The sequence below is a fragment of the Carya illinoinensis genome, chromosome 7, assembly GCF_018687715.1.
Source record: "Carya illinoinensis cultivar Pawnee chromosome 7, C.illinoinensisPawnee_v1, whole genome shotgun sequence".
NCBI lineage: Eukaryota > Viridiplantae > Streptophyta > Magnoliopsida > Fagales > Juglandaceae > Carya > Carya illinoinensis.
Genome location: NC_056758.1, coordinates 38467684 through 38486220, shown reverse-complemented (window position 1 = coordinate 38486220; position 18537 = coordinate 38467684). Strand labels below are relative to the sequence as shown.

Here is an 18537-nt window from a genome sequence, read left to right as displayed (position 1 = left end):
ATGTGACTTCAACACATATTATTGACAAAGGTGAGATCTATATGTTCAAATTAGTTTTACTTTTTATCTGCCTCTTCCGATACGATTAGAACATTACAAGCAATTATGTAGGAAAAAAAAAAAAAAAAAAAGCATATTTGATATGAAAACTACAATGGAATGGTTGCAGCTGTGAAATATTTGAAAGATTTTTATTTTTTAAAAGAAGCAATTTTCACCTTTAACATTGAACAAGATGAGTTCAGATGCAATCTTGCAAACACGATGGCAATGAAAAGGTCTTCCTTTGGCCAGTATTGTTGAATGTTGATAAGTCCTCACCATTGTGTGGTAAAGGCAAAATTCATGAGAAAATAAAATTACACTAGCACTCACAAGCATATTTAGTACTACATGGAATCTTGCAAATCCCTAGCCAAAATAAGGAAGCATTGATGATGGGACCATGGTCCATGGGAACCCAAAGGTTACTGCTAGCTTGATACAAATATCCACCACTTGTACAGCGCTAAGCAATAGACTGTCGTGTAGATGGCCGTTCTCAGTGGATAGATCCTAAACCTGCAGCGAAAGAGAAGAACTTCTAAATCAAATCAGAAAATATTCGTTCCCCTCATTTTTCTATTCTAGCATTTCTCCTTATAACTGTGTTTTTGACATGGCTAAACTTCCATTTATACAAAGAAAATGAGTTTAACTATATGGTTTTCTAATAACAACCCAATGGTCCAAGTGCAATTCATGTTAGATCTGTGAAAATGGCCACTTCTTTAGAAGACCTTGCGCACAAGGTCAGGGATAGCAACCATCTCGTTGCGTGCATCATGCCAATCAATAGCCACGGACACAAACGTTTGATGAAATGGTAGTTAATTAAGACAATCACAAGTTGGTAATCAGATAGCCTCTGCTGCATGCCATTCAATTGATGGTGATTTCAATCTCTCCTGGATATATACACCGGGTATCACCGTATGAAACCCCAAACAAACGGAGGTGTTTTTCTCATCATTTTCACGACCTACGCAGTTACTTCTTGAAGTCCCGGGAGGGTGTAAATTTCCACCTTTAAAAAAAAAAAAATCTTTCGCCACTACGCCCCCACAGTAGTCATTAGACCATGCTTCAGTGCTGATCGCAGTCTCTCATGACTGGTCGGTTGAGCCTATGATGATGTAACCGTGTGGATGATGTTTTGGTGGTTCCGGAGAAAATGGGGTTGCTGTTGCAAGTGACTTTTTTGAGATTGGATCTGAAAGATAGTGGGGTACTGTAAATTTGTTATGATCCTGTGCTCTTCATCTACTCCTCAAGTGGGACCATAACAAAATGGTAGTGATTACTCGAATAGCAAGGTGTTTGTCAAGGTGATGGTTTTGAATGGGACTTGTCACTTTGGTGGTTGCCCGTATTGATGGAATTGAATGGGGGATGGGGATGTTGAGTTCGACCCACGATGGATTAAAAAAAAAAAAAAAATGTCTAGGAGGGAAATGAAAAATCAAACCAAAAGTGTTGGTTTATCCTAGATACACATAAAGAAGAACCTTTCCACAAAGTAAGTACCTTACCGTCTGTTTGTAAATAGATTTTATTTTAAAATTTTCATTTCATTCTCTGACATAATATAAATACAAAATTTTTAAACTAATAATTATAATACTTTCCAAACTTTAAAAAAAAAATAAACAATAATTTAAAATTTTCAAATCATCAAATAAAAATAATATTATAAAATTATATTATAATAATATTTAATTTTATAATATTTTTTTACTTAATTTTTTCTCTCATATTTTTTAAAATCTAAAAAATATTCAATTCAAATTATTTTATTACTATTGATAAAAATTTTATGTCTTCTCACTCATTTTATCTCACTCGCTTAGCTGGTTTGGGGAGTGAGACAAGCCATGAGGAGATCAAAATTTATTTTGCGTCAAAGAAAGAAAAGATGAAATAATTGTTAAGAGTGCCTTCATGAACGAAGGCCGGGAAGAAACTCAAGAGGCTTTCGAGGGCAATTCGATGCACGTGTTGTGATTTTTGTACAAGTTAACGTCTGATATAGACATAGGATTATGTCTCCAATACCCGGGTTTCTTTTGATTTTTCCCATTTTTCTCAGCAACCAACAGAGTAACATGCTACAATAAAATTAAGCTTGAATTCAAAGAATAAAAATTTGTAGACTCCAGTTAAGAAATGATGGAAGCTAGACACTAAACCTTGTTGATCCAGATCTTAGAGCAACATGAGAGGCCCTCTCTTGTGCAGTAACAGGAGAAGTCCACCTTGAGAAATCGCGATCGAAGTAAGCCCAATCGGGTAGGAGCACCCCAGCGATTCCAAGCACACCGACCAGGTACGTGGCCATCGTTTTCTTGAAAGACTGCGTGGTCACCCCAACAACCACTAGAATTGCAGCTAAACATACCAGAGAGTAGCGGAGTGCGGCAACATTTGCCATCACCTTGCAGGGGCTGAGTCTTGAAGATCGTGAGTGTAAACACCCAAAGAGCCAAACACGACGACGAAGAAGAAGGACGCCATGTTAATGGAATTGTGCGTTGCTTTTTGCGCGCTACAGAACGCAAGTAGTTATTAGTTAGGTGCATCTTTAATTCGTTCTGCCACGTGGCGCATAGTCAAGTGTTGAGCTACAGCTGCTCGATTTCATCTCGATCTTGATTTAAAAAAGCGGTTTGCATTAGGCCCATCTTGAGTAGGTGTAGTGTACCAATCCTGGCAGTACACGCCATGTAAGTACCATAGTGGGCCTTCTCAATATTTATTAGTAGGCCCAATATATCTTTGTATTTTGTTTATCTATTTTACATAGATTGTATACTGTAGATAGTCCAATTCTGTATAGCGCAAACAGTTTCTGTATCGTCCAATATAGTGGGCCTGTTAATATCCTGCATTTTCTACGAATCAAATTCAGTGCAAACTGTTTCTTGGTTTTTAATGATTCGTAACTAAAAAAACAAACAATTATTAATGAATATAATATAGAGGTCTAAAGTTCATCAACAATGAGAATTAGATGACAGTTGGTGTGGAGCTTCATGATTTCGAGGATCGAGTTCTAGACAGATGGCTTGTCAAAGAGATTAGGCAGGCTGAATATATATATATATATATATATATATATAGCCATTGCCATATTCCTGATTCAGTCAAAAAAGAGTAATTCTAGAACACAAGAAAAGCTAGCTAGCCATGTATGCATGCTGCTCTTTATATATATTTACTTCCATTATATCTTTGCACAAATGCCAACGTACAGATAAGGTATAATCATGACTATCTTAGCAGATTCCTTTTATCGTCAGATTTTTGTCTTCAACTCTTTTGATTTTGTTTGTTTGAACTTTGACCAACCAACGTACGACAATTCTTGCCTACTTCTACATAGCCAGCCTTGTTTTTCCACACTATAGCCTATATATGTCTTCCATCAAGTGATGATCTATATGCTAGCTGAATGCAATTTATAATATTGTTAATTAGTACTAATGAATTAAAACTTGTACAACCATTTTCATGTCACCTACATTTGTATTATTAATGTATTATTTTAATGTCCATGGATCTCAAAGTACTGTGTGCAAAAGTCAAGTTTAGTACCATAGGTTGAGACGTTGTGTCCATTGGTACTGAGGCTTGTTTTGGTTTTGCTTGTTGATTAAATTACTGTATGGTGTATATATATATAGATATATATGGTTGTTGCAGTAGTGGTTGGAATGCAGGCTCGTGGGTATTGGGTACTGCTACAGGTTGATGGAAATTTTGTTGTGTTCTAATACCAAGCTGGTATGACATATTGGATATATTATAATGAGGTAAGGTAGGTAGCAAATTCGTGGCTTCGACCAATTAAGAGAGGTCAATCCATTTTAATTGTGAAAGAAAACGTACGCCTCCTGCCTTCCAATTGGAAAGATCACGTTAATATATAATATATATATATATTATTAATTAATGCTTCAAACTTGACTATCACTACTACAACACGGGAATCAGACTCATCACTCATCATATATATTTCTAATCACATACACCATTTGCAATATTTTCTGTTAATAGGAGGAAATACTCGTAATATATCTATTTAAGTCAAAGGTCGCAGTCGTTTACTAGCTAGCTACATAGACCGAGCTACGCTCGTCTGAGGCTGCCTAACACTTTTTAGACATCTTTAAAAAAAAAAAACAAAAACACATGGGAAGGAAAAGAAAATGAGAGTTTCATGAGTCATGACTAATTTGGTCGAGCATTGTTCTCTGTCCTAATTGATCAGTCATGATGATCATTTGGATATATACATACATATATATATATATATATATGATATAGTACGTATATATATATATATATATTTCCATATCTAATCTTCCATGACATTAATTAATAACGTATAATATCCGCTATATATTAGTCATGATTAATAATTCCTCTCTGGTCTACACATAGCGCTGTGTTCCTAATTAGTTTTTTGTTTTTTAATTTGTGTTTTCTTCGCCACTTAGGTATTTTTGGTCATCAATTTTCTTCCTGATGATCTTCGTTTGGGTCAAAGAAGAAACTTCAATGCTAGGAATAAGTGATATTGAAATAATAACGAGGCTAGAATTTTAATTAGCCAATCAGACAATATTTCATTTCAGACTTCACACGCACACGACATGCACATGTAGTAGACCAAGTGAAAATCTGCATCATAACAGGCATTTATACATGCATGCATGCTCGTACGTAATATCGTTCCATATATAAACATAAAATTAAAATGCATGCATGTATGCATATTATATATAGCATTTTTATCATCAGATTAATTAACAATTAGCTTATTAATTGGTCCAGTTAGCTCCAACCTCTCTGAAATAAATAAACCAACTGGCATCATGCAGGGCACGAATATTGATCAATGGAGTGAGCCGTATACTATTATATGTTAAACCGAGCGATCATAAGTAACTAAAAGTCTGCACTTGTATTATTTAGTGATTTCTTTAGTCTTGGGCGCAAAGTCCTGATTAGGTTACCCATGAGGCACTTATAGCTCACACAAGTTACTGATCGATCTCGCAAAGAATTCTCTACCATATATTAAATTTATGCACTCTCACTACAAGAAAAATAGACTTTTGTGACTAATTTATTGAAATTAAAAGATTATTTATAACCAATTTTAACTTAAAATAGTCGATCGTTGAGATTAACTGATCGTAAATAAAAAGTTTTCTTGTAGTGCCAGCATGCATGCATGATGAATACATATATGCATTCATATATATATATATATCATCTTCTGTACAATAACTGTGATATCTATGGCGATTGTGAGTTTCAGATTTGGGAGACAAAATTATATATGTACACAACGAGTCTCACCTAAAATTTAACGAATGACCCAAAAAAACCTACGTGGTACGTTTGAATTCAACAGTCAGAAAACTTTTCTTGGATCGATACATACACGAGTACTACTCACTAGGGTTTTTTATGTGAGAAATTAATATATATATATATATATCTGTATCATGAGATAAAAGAGACATTAACGTGGCGCTAGTAGGCGAACAAGTAGATGGCCATAAAGTCTGGGTTTTAGATGTGTTGGTTGGAAATCTATTGAAGCAAGCAAATCAGTTGTTTAGCTGACACCACAAACAATGATTATTATTTTAGAACATATCTAAACACTACGATTTATCTGACATCATAGACTCTTTTATTCAAATGTATGGTCCACCCGACAAGGAATCGAACCTTGGCTGAATTAAGGACCAAATTAATTAAATCTCCGACTGTCTTTGTGTTTGAGTAGTAACCGTTTACTAACAAATTCAAGGAGGTGGGAAAATGAGGGTTTTCCAGCATATGATCATGACTGAGAGAGAAGAAATAAACGCTTAGAAAATAGCCCTCCCTCCTCAGTACTAGTCCTCAGTCCTCTTTGATCTGTTGTCATTTGACGCTGACACTAGAACAATTAAATGGGAAATTAGGTTTGAAACTTTGCTAGCTTTGCAGTAAGGTACGTAATTAACAACCATTTTCAAATCATTTCACTTACCCATGCAGAATCCAGATGGCTGCCCCTGCCATTGTATGATATTACAAATAAGAAATGAACAGATTCTTTTCATGTTTTTTCTTTTCTTCTTTCCTGGTCTTATAATTATTATACGTATTAACGAGAATTGAGTGGTAAGATTTGATGTTCGAAAATCTAGATAGGTTCACGTACATACAATTTTAAAACCTTGACTGGTTGCGGTTGGTAATTATATACGCGATCGCTCTGACATGCTTAATTTATATACACTTGTTGGCTTGTGCTACAAGACCAGATAACCTTTTACTTTAGTTCATTTAGTATCAAATTAAAAGGATACCCATGACATGCATGCATGGGGAAATTAATTTTTATATACAAGCGCGCAAAGGAGAATGAAGATCACAAGCCACCAAAAAATGCCATTGAAGTATTCTCAAGCGTGTACAGAATGTCAGCTTGTAGATTACAAATGGTACTGTCGCTTAGGGCGTCTGCTCCACCAACTAATTCCCCTAACTGCCCTACCCTCTCCGTCGAATTAATGGAACATCACATGATCCTCTTCTGTCGTAAAGAAAAAATATCCCTGCTAGCGTCATATCTTTCCTTTTCTTTCTTTTCATTTTTTTACATATTTTTTCATATCCACCTGCTTTGATTTAGCGTTTAAGGCAAGATGTTTAAGCACCATGCATGCATTCCATGGCATGTAGCGTTGACAAACATCTAGTGCGGCCGGGTTTGGCTTCGATCGCTTCAAATTATGATCATCTGAACCGGCTGGTTTTAACTTTCATCGCGACCTTGTTTCATGAATTAGTTGCACATCGGTTAGTTACTCTCAATTATGAGAAGGAAAGTAGTAGTCCCTGTAATGGGATGTGGAAGTGAAGTTGATCGAGCTAATCAGGGCAAATATTCGTGAGAAAATACTTACCAGCCAAAATTGAATTAAACACTTTAGCAATTTATAATTAATTAACTTTGTATATATAAAATATACTAGGTTTACAAAATCATCATTTTACAAAAGTAATTTTATAAATTGATATAATATTTATGTTAAATTCAATTTACACTACTAAAAAGAATTTAACAATATAATAAATGTATCAAATCACGTAAATTTATAAATTTATTTTTATAAATCAATTAAACATTTCTAATATATATGCGTGTGTTTTAGTAAATGCATCGTTTTCGTCAAAAAGTATTCTGCATTGCACCCTTCATGGTAAACGAAATGTACTGACCAATATCAATATATTATGGTACTTTATTTCCGCGCGTACAATCCATATATAAGAGGGAGATGTACATTTTAAGCTCCCGATGTTAAAGTTCCAAAGAAGGCCCAGATTACATATACGTACATATATTCTAAAAAAACTAGTTAATAATATAATTGAAATCCATTTGAGCCATTACAGAGAGAAAATTAAAGTTTTCATGTCATTTCCAAGCATTAATATGTATTTATGTATATGATTATATCAGGTAATTAGCGCCTGTATTGTGGTTGTGTCACGTAAATGTAAAAAACAGTACTAATCGAGACATAATAAACAAGTGTTGAAGTAAATTCGATCCCTTGGGCCTCGTAAATCCAAAATGTAAACAATGACGTTTGAAGCCATGCAAACAATGACGAATTAAATAGCTGCTTATTGCGTGCATGGATTAACGGGTTCCTCTGTCAAGTAGGGACGAGCCACGTTCCAGCATTTGAGGATAATTTAATGCAGGAATTAAAAATGAAACAGTACTGTAACAAGCTGTTGTCTTCGCCTTTCTTATATTTTTACCAATAGTACCGTCCGGAACTAATTATGACATGAAAATGTATTCATGCATGGCATAAACCGAGAATAAATTGGACACTTCCTTTGATTTTGTGTTTGAGCTGGAATTTCCTGTTCTCCGATAGCGATCGGTCAGTTTGGAAGAAATGTTCGTTTATCATCAATTACAAGGTTCTATACGTTTCCAATGTCAAAGAACAGCCCGCCATCAGGCCTGCTTTCTCCTCGGACCTCAGCCTAGGAACCTTTTCGTGTCGGCCGGTTGAAGAAAGTCACGGAAATACGTGAACTCTGAAAGGATATACTTGTCATTTCATGGAAGGGCCGGCTTCTCGCGTTATGTAAGCAGGTGGGAGAGTGTCTCAATCTTGATCAACCAAATGAAAAGGAGATCAGAGATTATTTAAATAAGATGATCAACCACCAGAATTTCTTTTAAATATATACCAAGCCCTAGTTTATGTAGCAACTGAGGGAAGCAGCAAAACGAAAGCAAATCTAGACAAAGGGGAGCAGAATGGGGAGGTCTCCTTGTTGTGATGAGAATGGCCTCAAGAAAGGACCCTGGACTCCTGAAGAAGATGAACAGCTCGTCCAGTACATCGACAAACATGGCCATGGAAGTTGGAGGGCGCTTCCCAAGCTCGCAGGTTTAATATTTTTAATTACAGACCCAACTCTCTCTCTCTCTCTCTCTCTCTCTCTCTCTCTCTCTCTCTCTCTCTCTCTCTCTCTCTCTCTCTCTCTCTCTCTCTCTCTCTCCAAGGGCTTTGTTCATATCTGCCTTTTTTTTCTCTTCGCAGGTCTAAACAGATGCGGCAAGAGCTGTAGGTTAAGATGGACGAATTACTTGAGGCCGGATATCAAGAGAGGGAAATTTTCTCAAGATGAGGAGCAGACTATTCTACATCTCCATTCCATCCTTGGGAACAAGTAATTCTCTCTCAACTCCTGGACGTTCTGTGAAACTAATAGATATATAAGTATCAACAATATTAACTCTGCCTAGCTATTCTGTTATCACAAACTTATCTTTATCTGCATGCATTGATGCTTTACAAGATGGTCGGCTATTGCGACTCACCTACCTGGCCGGACTGACAATGAAATCAAGAATTTCTGGAACACGCATTTGAAGAAGAAGCTGATTCAGATGGGTTTTGATCCAATGACCCACCAACCAAGAACTGACCTGTTTTCTAGCCTCCCCCATCTTTTAGCTCTTGCTAACCTCAGAGACCTGATGGAGCATCACTCCTTAGATGAACATGCTCTGAGAATACAAGCAGAAGCTGTCCAGTTGGTGAAGATCCAATGCTTACAGCATCTTCTTCAATCCGCCACTTCGATGACCACCAACTCGTATGGCCAAAATGGCATCACAGACATGGAGGCTGTCAATTTGTTGAATTCAGTTCCCACTATCAGAGAAAATCCACTTCTCAATTCATCACAAAATGAGAACCCAGCCTCATTTTCACTTGGAAATGTTACCCCTCAACTACTCCACCACCCAAGCTTATTAGCTCACCTGTCAGACCCACATGTCCCTTTCAGTTTTCAAACACCTTTCAATAGTAATGAGATGGGCCAAGGTTCTGACTTTGCAATGATCAGCCAAGGAGATAACCCACCTGATGATCACTCCTCATTGGTTTTCCCATTTCCCTCTTCTGTTAATCTTTCAATTATGACCGATGAGACGTCAATAAGCAATCCTGGAGATGCCAGTACTAGTAGTACCTCTAGCTATGGAGGAGGAGTTTCTTCATATTGGTCTGAACTATATTTTGAAGATCCTACTATGCATGAGATTGCTTAGTTAATTACTTCAGTTTGGGAGGTTTGGAGTTGCATCAGCATCATGTATTGTTGTGGTTACGTACGTATTGTCCATTCTCGCAATAAATAGACGCTTATTGCATGTATATATATAGGCACAGCAACCTAGCTCATTACACGAGTGCATCGATCTATGCATGTATACGACACATGATATTTACCTGTGATCATCCCTATATATAGTTTTTGTATCTTTCTGATTGTATTAGCTTCACTTTTGAGTTTTGTTTGTATCTCGTTGAACTTCCATTTATAGTGAACTTTGTGAGTAATTACAAGCTACAATTCTAGAAGTTGATTGAAGCATTAATCGCATATGACCTATACTGTAAGTTACAAATCATGGGAATCAGACAAACAAAGGTCAATTGGCAACAGCTTGGAACATGGTGTGCGTGTTTCCAACGAGCATTAGTTAATTAATGTTGTACCACGTGTCCTGATCATCCTCGCTTCTAGTACTCCTTATAGAGATAGATTAACCAAAATATCCCGTACTTAAGGTTGATTAATAATTTCTTGGACAACACTCGATGCACAAAGGCCAGGCATCATATATATAACTGTTGAAAGAATTAACTACTCAAACTTGGCAGTTGCTGCATTTTGACTTATCATCAGCCTCGCTGATCGCGTGCGCTAGCTAGCTCGAGCCTAACCGCTTCTTCTTTTTTTTATCACTTTTCAACCTTGTTCTGGGGCTAGCTCTGTGTGCAGCATGGAATGTTTATTGGTCTATCTTCGTTGGCTAGGAATGGTACTAGCGAGTCCTTTCTGCAATATATAGTACTACTCTATGGAAGATCAGGTGCATGCTAGTTTGCCGGTCTTTCACAACAGATTCGGTTACTAGCTAGGGTTTTAAGCCCACCTTCTACATATGCATGCTGGATAATTTCTGATATGGTGCTGATCTTTATAGGAAAATTCGGAGACGATTACTGATCAAGTCATTTTTGTGCCTTCTTTCTACAGTCTTTTGATCAAATGATCAGGTAAATTTTTATACGAGTACTCCAGCTTGATTTGCTTTCCAATTTTTATCAATAGATCAACAATAAGTACATATATATATATATATCGATCGTTATTTTATGACGACAATCCCTATTGAATATTATATAGGTGAGGAGAGGATCATGATGATAATTTGAATATGCACAATCCCGGCCTGTCATTTCTTAATTAGGATTGAATTTTCCTTTGTGAGCAGTTAGAGTACTTCACTCTTTTCTTCCAAGAAATTGACTCAATTAACTGATCAGCCCTTCATGTATAATAAAGTCTTCATAATGAAGTTATAAGTTTCACACGCACGTCGATATCTCATCAATGGACTCAACGAGTTACTTATATATATCTTTTTGTGAGCTGTTAGCTGCGTTAAGTCAAGTGGTATTGTTGTCAAAGCAGCATAGAAAAACAGGATATGGTTAGGTTTCTAGGTCTCTCGGCCTTCCATATATATATATATATATATATTTAAAACAGAAGAAAATATTCACCACCTAATCCTACCCCATTTGTTGGATGCTAGCCAAAGTTTCCCATCATGTACGTCATGGCAATCATGTCAATATATAAGATTTTCATGACGTATAATTTATTATACGAGTCATATTATATGTATAAAACATGTTGATGTATGAATTGGGACTCCATCAGGCGATCATATATAGAATATTATAGAGTTGGTGGCAACGACATGGAAAAGATGGCTCCGAGTGGAACATCAACAAAGGGATGTTTTGATTTGAGTGTTCATATAAGAATCAAACTTGCCATGCATTGTATATTAATATATGATTAAAATATGACAGAGATAGTTATGAACCAATGATTTTAACAAATTTATGCATTAATTTATGTATAAAGATATGTATTCTATATTGAGAATCATGAATTGTCATTTTCTTTTCTTTTTAAATTTTTCTAGCTTTAGGAACATTGATTAATGCAATTCACAAAACTAATAGATCAATATCACGACACTACACGTACGAAGATATTTCATAAAAATAAATTACTCACAAACTGTCATGATTTAATATGATATGTTAGATGGTAAAATTATTATTATTATAAAATAGATTTAACATAAATGGCATGAAATCACATCACTCATTAGTTTGTAAATTTATTTTTATAAAATCTATTTGTTCATGTAGCCCTTCTATATATATATATATATATCATATAAATGAGCTTATAATACGATAACACGAACAAAATAAAATCTTGGAATGTTGTGCTTACTGCTTGCATATATGTATGTGTAAGACCAGGAGCAACTCTCTCTCTCTCTCTCTCTCTCTCTCTCTCTCTCTCTCTCTCTCTCTCTCTCTCTCTCTCTCTCTCTCTCTCTCCTCTTGATTTCGTAGTACACAATTATCAATATTAATATTCATGACCAAGCACAAAATTCATTCACTCACCATGACTAAACCAGCTTGTTAATTAAGAGACAACCTCAAATATGTGCTTCTCTTCTTTTTCTTTTTTTTCTTTCTGAGCTTTGTTCTTGTAATGTATACAGATTCACCCAACGAAGTAAAGTACGGATTCTCCGAGGTCTTAAACTATACGGTATTACGGTACTAATCGAAAGGGGGAAATTTTGTGCAAATACCTTTTATCCTTTATTTAAAAAAAGAAAAAAAAAACAAAATACCCCATAATTATTGGGCTTAATCGGTTGAAATAGCCCTTATAAAAGGCCCACGGTTGAATACTAGTTGGTCTAAACAAACACGGCTCTGAACTCCGCATGGGTTAAGTACTCTGAGGAGGAGATAGCTTATTTGGACTGACTCAAATGAGTTCAACTCCGTAGCAAATTGGGTTTTGGTCCGAGTCACGTCCTAAGATTTGGGCCTGTAAATCAGGGGCCTACATATGTCAAAGGGAGCCGGATTAGCCCAGAACTCACCCATTTTTCCCCCTTTCACCATTAACTGCTTCTTGTATTAGCTGAAAGAAAAAAACTGTATTTTTTTTTTAAATAAATGACCAATGTTTATCTTCATCTTATATGTTGTCATTCTTCATTATATTTATTTATATGATACATTTTAAGTGATTTCATCTATTAATTTATTAATTAATTACAATAACATAAAATGTATCATTTATAGGTGGGATTAGAGATAAAATAAATACAATTAAATTAAAAAGAAAGATAACATTTCTCTTAACTTTTTGCCGCAGCCACCTAATTGAAAACCTCGTACATTTTCTTACCCACATGTTGGGAAAACTTTGCCAATGATCGTTTAATTAATCATAATGGCGTCTTGAGTACTTCATTATATTCTCATCAGGAAAAGTGATTGTAAGTAAAACTTAAAAATTTTCATTTGACATAAAAAGTCTTAGATGTGCTTGGGAATATAATTGTTTTTTATTATTTTATTATTATTTTTAAACAATTTATTATTATTTACAGATGATTTACTATTAATCACAAATTATTTATTATTATTTCACTACTATTTATAGTTGATCTAAAATACTCTGTTAAAAATCTAACTATTAATCTAAAAGTCTTAAGATTGTTAGATATTAATTTAATTAAACATTTAACCCCCATTATCATAACATTCTATCGTACTTTTGAATTTGACATTCACAATAACTCACTATAGTGACATTAATATGGTGGTACCCATTTTTCCTTTTAGCAACTTTACTATTTTATTATTATTAAATGATTTAACACAATGCCCATACAAAAGCTCATCCGCAACTTGAACTCATGACGTATTTTATGCTTTGACATCAATTGTTAAAATTCTAATAATTGATCTAAAAACTCTAAAACTATTGAATATTAATTTAGTTAAATTATGAACTCTCATGATCATAACATCCTCGCATCCAAAGGGAGCCTTACTTTTCAGCACCTACCACTTTAATCCTTAATTGAGACCTCAACAACGTCCAACCTTGATTCTATTAACGAAGTTGGAGCTTTTTCATCCAATCTCCGTCCTAAAAACACACGAGAGTAAAAACCCATCCTAATTTTCACTTCCAGGGAAAAGTTGAAATATTTTTTTCATCCCTTTTATTGTACATGCAAAAAAATATAATAAATGATAGTTATAATCGTGAGTGTATAAGTGTTACGTGATCATTTAAGAAAAATTGAATAAATATGAAACTTACATAACAAAAATTTATTTTTAATAGTGAACTCTAGTATTTTTTAAAGTGATTATATAATACTTACATATTTTATAACTATACGTAACATTACTCAAAACATATATGAGGTTTGGGAAGTAGCCTATGGAGAAGATAAATATTTTTCTTTTGTTTTTGTAACGAGCGGTTTTAGGGGTGTGAATGGTTGCTTGGTTAAACACAAACTTTCAGTGTTGTTTGGTGGTTGGTAATAAGAGGGGACCTCGAGTCCCATGGCAAATTATTAATGCAGTAGCAGCTGCATTAAGCTTTGCCTGCTTACAAACAGAAGCAGACGGACCACACCCACATGATCACATGTGCCTACATTTATTTTTGTGCTGCAGCTGCTAATAAGTCCCCTCAAGTGTACACCTAAGTGTTACCGTAGTACATTTGATTTTTATTTTTTATTTTTTTAAATATTATAATAAAAACACACACTCAAATATACTGACCATAATTTTTTTAAAACAAATGCACTAACAATAATTTTGAGCATTACACTTTAAACTCTCATACTTTTTTGTTTCAAGAGCCGGCCTTCTGCACATTATCTTTATAACATACACATTTTTTATTTTATTTTTTTGTTCTATTCTAGTTAAATTAAACAAGTTATTATATTCATCATCCATTAACTATATATTTGATAAGGAAAAAAATATTCACAGTGTGTAGTATAAAAATGATAATTATAATTTTTCTTGTTTCAAATTCAAGTTGGAAACGAATAGAGTCGTGACGAATTCGAACAAGGATACTCGAGCTCGATTAAAATTTTTGCTCATTCGAATTCAAATAAAACTCAAATATTGTTGTTTAAACTCGGTTTGTTAATTATTAATGTTGTTCGAATTTGACTAGAGTTAGAGTAAAAATAAACAAACAATTTGGCTCAAACTCGATTTTTTATTTTGAAATTCCTGAATTTTATTTTTTAAAATTTTACAAAAAAATTCAAACCATTTAACTATTCAACTAAATAATTTTGATTTAAAATTATTATGGTATAACTTTTTTATAAAAATAACTTATAGTTATATATTAAAAGAAAAATACACAAGATAAATGTAATAAACTAAACTATTTAATACATATAGATAATATGATAAATCAATAGTCGTAGTTGTATGATATATTATTATACAAATTATCCTATACACATTTTAGAAACATAACATATACATATTAAATAGGATAAACTATAAATAAATTAATAACATATATAAATAAGTATATAAAATATAATTAAGATATAATATATATTACATATACATATACAAAATATATTACAAATTTCAAAACGAGCTCAAACAAATTAAGTCGAACTTGGATAAATTTTACTCACGAATTTAAACCGAATCCAAACAAATTTATACAAATTTGACTTGTTTAATATTTAAATTTATATTAATATTTATGAAATTTCTTTTATTAAATGAGACTAATTCAAACCGAATATATCAAACTTTTCAGAGCTGATCTGTTCGTTTGCAGACCTACTCCAAACTCTCGGACTTGGTCTTTTTCCCAAACAACCACTTCTCTCTGATCTTTCTGCGTTAAAAATGTCAACGAGTGTCTGGCCGACTGCCCGGTACGTCGTAATAAAAAGGACGAATCTTCTACTATATCTTGTTGGTATGTCGATTTCGGAACCCTACAGTTTTTTAAAAGCCAACGTGCACGTACCTGATTTTATGAATTTGAAATCCACGATCATGACTACATATCCTTCATCCTTTTTTAGGTATTGAGAAATGTTGAGAAGAGTTATGAATAGTAATAAAAAGTAGATAAAAGGTAATAATAAAGTAATGAATAGTAATAAAAAATAAGTAAAAAGTAATGAATAGTAATAAAAATAGGTAAAAAGTAATAATAAAATAATAAATAGTAATGAGAAAAGTTAAGAAGTGTTGAAGATACTTCAACACCCAAACACACCCAAGTCTTTAATTTTCTGTTTCTTCTTTGCCTTTTTTTTTTTTTTTTTTTTTTTGATGTGTACAGCTTAAAACTTCAAAAATTAAGAAATATTTTATGAATAAATAAATTTTATAAAAATAAACTTATAAATTGATATGATATCATTATTGAATATTTTAAATTATAAAATTAATTTTATTTTAAAATAAATCTATCTTATTATATGAAATTATACTAATTTATAAATTTATTTTTAAGAAATCTCTCGTTATTTATGAATATTTTGTTAAAAATTGAATAAAATATTATTATAATATAATTTTTTAATATTAATTTTATTTTAAAATTTATAAAAATTAAATTATTTATTATATTTTATATAAAAATTTAAAAAAATTATAATAATTAGACGATGATAAACAAGCAATAATTTCCTGATCATCTATGATTGAAGTTTGCTACTTTAATTCTATATGGATATGATTCATATATATAAAGATCTGAATAAAACCAGATTGAATCTCCACTTCTAGACCAATAGAAGATCCCGAAATCTCAAACTCAGATATCCGATAGACGTTAATTAGAGACATGCATATATATATCTATATCTCTTGCTTATTAGTCAAGATATTGAATAATAAGGCAGCTTACACGTCGGTTTCCTAGCAGGAAAACAAGCCCTGCCTTGTCATACCAGTATCATTTAATTTAAGATCCTCCAGCTTCGGCATGCAGCCGGCCCTAACTCTAACGTACAGCTTCCCATCCATCACCATCTCAAAAATAGAACTAGATCGATCTAGAGTCATGCATGCTATCTTGAGTCATTTTGTACGGATGATATCTAGAATATCTTATCCTTATCTTGTTGATATGTTTGGTCCGTTGTCATTTTCTTTTTAAGCTATTGATTTTACTAGATATGCTTGTTATGTCCAATTCATATGTTGTATCATTTTATAACAAAACAAATTAAAAACATCATTATTAGGTAGCGTTGAAATGAGCTTCCTTGAAATTAGTTAGATTTAAAAATCATCTCAACTCATTTCATTTTATTTTATATAATCGTTACAATTTTTTAAAATTTTAAAATAAAATATAATAAATAATTCAATTTTATCAAATTTTAAAATAGAATTTATATTTTAACAATATTTTATTTAATTTTTAACTCTTATTTCACTTGATCAACTCACTATCTAAATCAATTACCAGTTAGTACAAGATGCTGAATGACATTTTCATAATCTATGCTTACGAAAGAATGGGTGGCTTTGAAATCACTATACTATTCCAATAATGACAATATTTATTTATTTTTATCTAGTTGATTAGAAAATACAAGCTACCGAGTACCGAATAGTTACTATATTTTTCGCAACCATCCGAGTAGTGTAAAAGTCACATTACTTAAGCGTGCTAGTTTTAGGGATTGTTTGGATATCTCAACTCATTATTTAAATTTGTCCTTAATCACATATAATTATATTCATGCGAATCTCTAATCACAATATATATGGAGTTTCTTACAACAAATTTTTTAGATCCGAACCACCTTGTCATACTAGCATTGGTTTACGAGCCACACACCACACATGATTACACGTGTATGAAAAATGTTTATTTCTAATTTACTTAACCAAGGGTATAGTAATATTATTAGAAGGTGATTACTTTTCCATGTCTGATATGATATTAAGATAATTCATGTTTACCGTGAACGATTCAGACTTCTGATAGCAACTACTGAAAATCTGTCGATTGACAAAGGAGATAACTGCCAACCGGGATCAAAATTAGAATCATCTACCGTATTTTTTTTTTTTTTTTTTTATCGTTAGAAATATCACATTGTTTTCTCATCTTAGTTCTCAATTTTTATATAAAGTTATTTTAGAAAATAAAAAAATAAAAAAGCATTCATGTTTCAATAAAATTTATAGAATTTATTTTATGATAAAAATAATTTTATAATTAAATTAATCTTACGACTCAGGCTAATCTCTTTAAAAATTATATTAGTTGATGTCAGAAAATCTTGAGCTATATACAGTACGGCTTGTAAGAGCAGGGGGAGGAACAAGAGCCACATCATAAATCACCCTAACAGTGACCTATAAAAGGAATCTGGGCAACATGAAGAGCCCCAAACAAAAGAAGCAGAGGCCCACCTCAATGCAAAAAAACCAAATCCAAGTAGTCAGCATACTTATCTCTACCATGGATCCTGTTCCCTTCCAATATCGGACCCTCCAGCGCAAACCCAAGTTTAAAATAACGTAACTATTGAAAATATAGGTTCTCGAGTGGCAAAATATTGCTGGAATCAGGTACAAGCAAAAGAAAAGAAAAGAAAAGAAAAAGATAAGAAATGAAATGAAAAACAGGTTGAGGTGGATGAATAATATTAAAGACAAAACATGTCATTTCTGCATAAAAAACAGAAACATTATTCGACAATAGGAGATTGGTTCAATATGTGCTGCAGTGATAAAACGATTGCGAGCGCCCGCATGGCTTCAAAATACAGACGACAAGATAATGCATAAAAATCAATTTAGCTTTCAATTTGCAAATTTCCACCCTGCCAAAGAGAAGGAACTAGAGACGTGGGAGGAATTTGTTGTTGCATAGGATGAGAAAAAACATAAATATATATATATATATAAAAGACGGAGAAACCAAAAGTTGTGG

The 18537-nt window shown here is 33.1% G+C and overlaps 2 protein-coding genes across 2 annotated transcripts; one reads left to right on the top strand and one right to left on the bottom strand.

Moving 5' to 3' along the window:
* Positions 1 to 265: 265 nt before the first annotated feature.
* Positions 266 to 2635, bottom strand: LOC122315101 (signal peptidase complex-like protein DTM1). The gene is made up of 2 exons (XM_043130867.1): positions 2229 to 2635; positions 266 to 561 (listed from the first exon to the last, which is right to left on the bottom strand). The coding sequence occupies exons 1-2, from the start codon at positions 2468 to 2470 to the stop codon at positions 474 to 476; spliced, it is 330 nt and encodes a 109-aa protein (XP_042986801.1). The 5' UTR covers positions 2471 to 2635; the 3' UTR covers positions 266 to 473.
* Positions 2636 to 8183: 5548 nt separating this feature from the next.
* Positions 8184 to 10013, top strand: LOC122317029 (transcription factor MYB93-like). Its single transcript, XM_043133918.1, has 3 exons — positions 8184 to 8528; positions 8682 to 8811; positions 8941 to 10013. Exons 1-3 carry the CDS (start codon positions 8396 to 8398, stop codon positions 9698 to 9700), a joined length of 1023 nt encoding a protein of 340 aa, XP_042989852.1. The 5' UTR covers positions 8184 to 8395; the 3' UTR covers positions 9701 to 10013.
* The last annotated feature ends 8524 nt before the right edge of the window (positions 10014 to 18537 follow it).

Excerpts from the sequence above, each read along its gene's own strand:
- LOC122315101 (XM_043130867.1), bottom strand. The coding sequence starts at position 2,470 with ATGGCAAATGTTGCCGCACTCCGCTACTCTCTGGTATGTTTAGCTGCA. Across the intron at positions 562-2,228 it reads CTAAGATCTGGATCAACAAG|GTTTAGGATCTATCCACTGA; the intron begins GTTTAGTGTCTA and ends CTTTCGCTGCAG.
- LOC122317029 (XM_043133918.1), top strand. The coding sequence starts at position 8,396 with ATGGGGAGGTCTCCTTGTTGTGATGAGAATGGCCTCAAGAAAGGACCC. Across the intron at positions 8,529-8,681 it reads GGCGCTTCCCAAGCTCGCAG|GTCTAAACAGATGCGGCAAG; the intron begins GTTTAATATTTT and ends TTCTCTTCGCAG. Across the intron at positions 8,812-8,940 it reads CATTCCATCCTTGGGAACAA|ATGGTCGGCTATTGCGACTC; the intron begins GTAATTCTCTCT and ends ATGCTTTACAAG.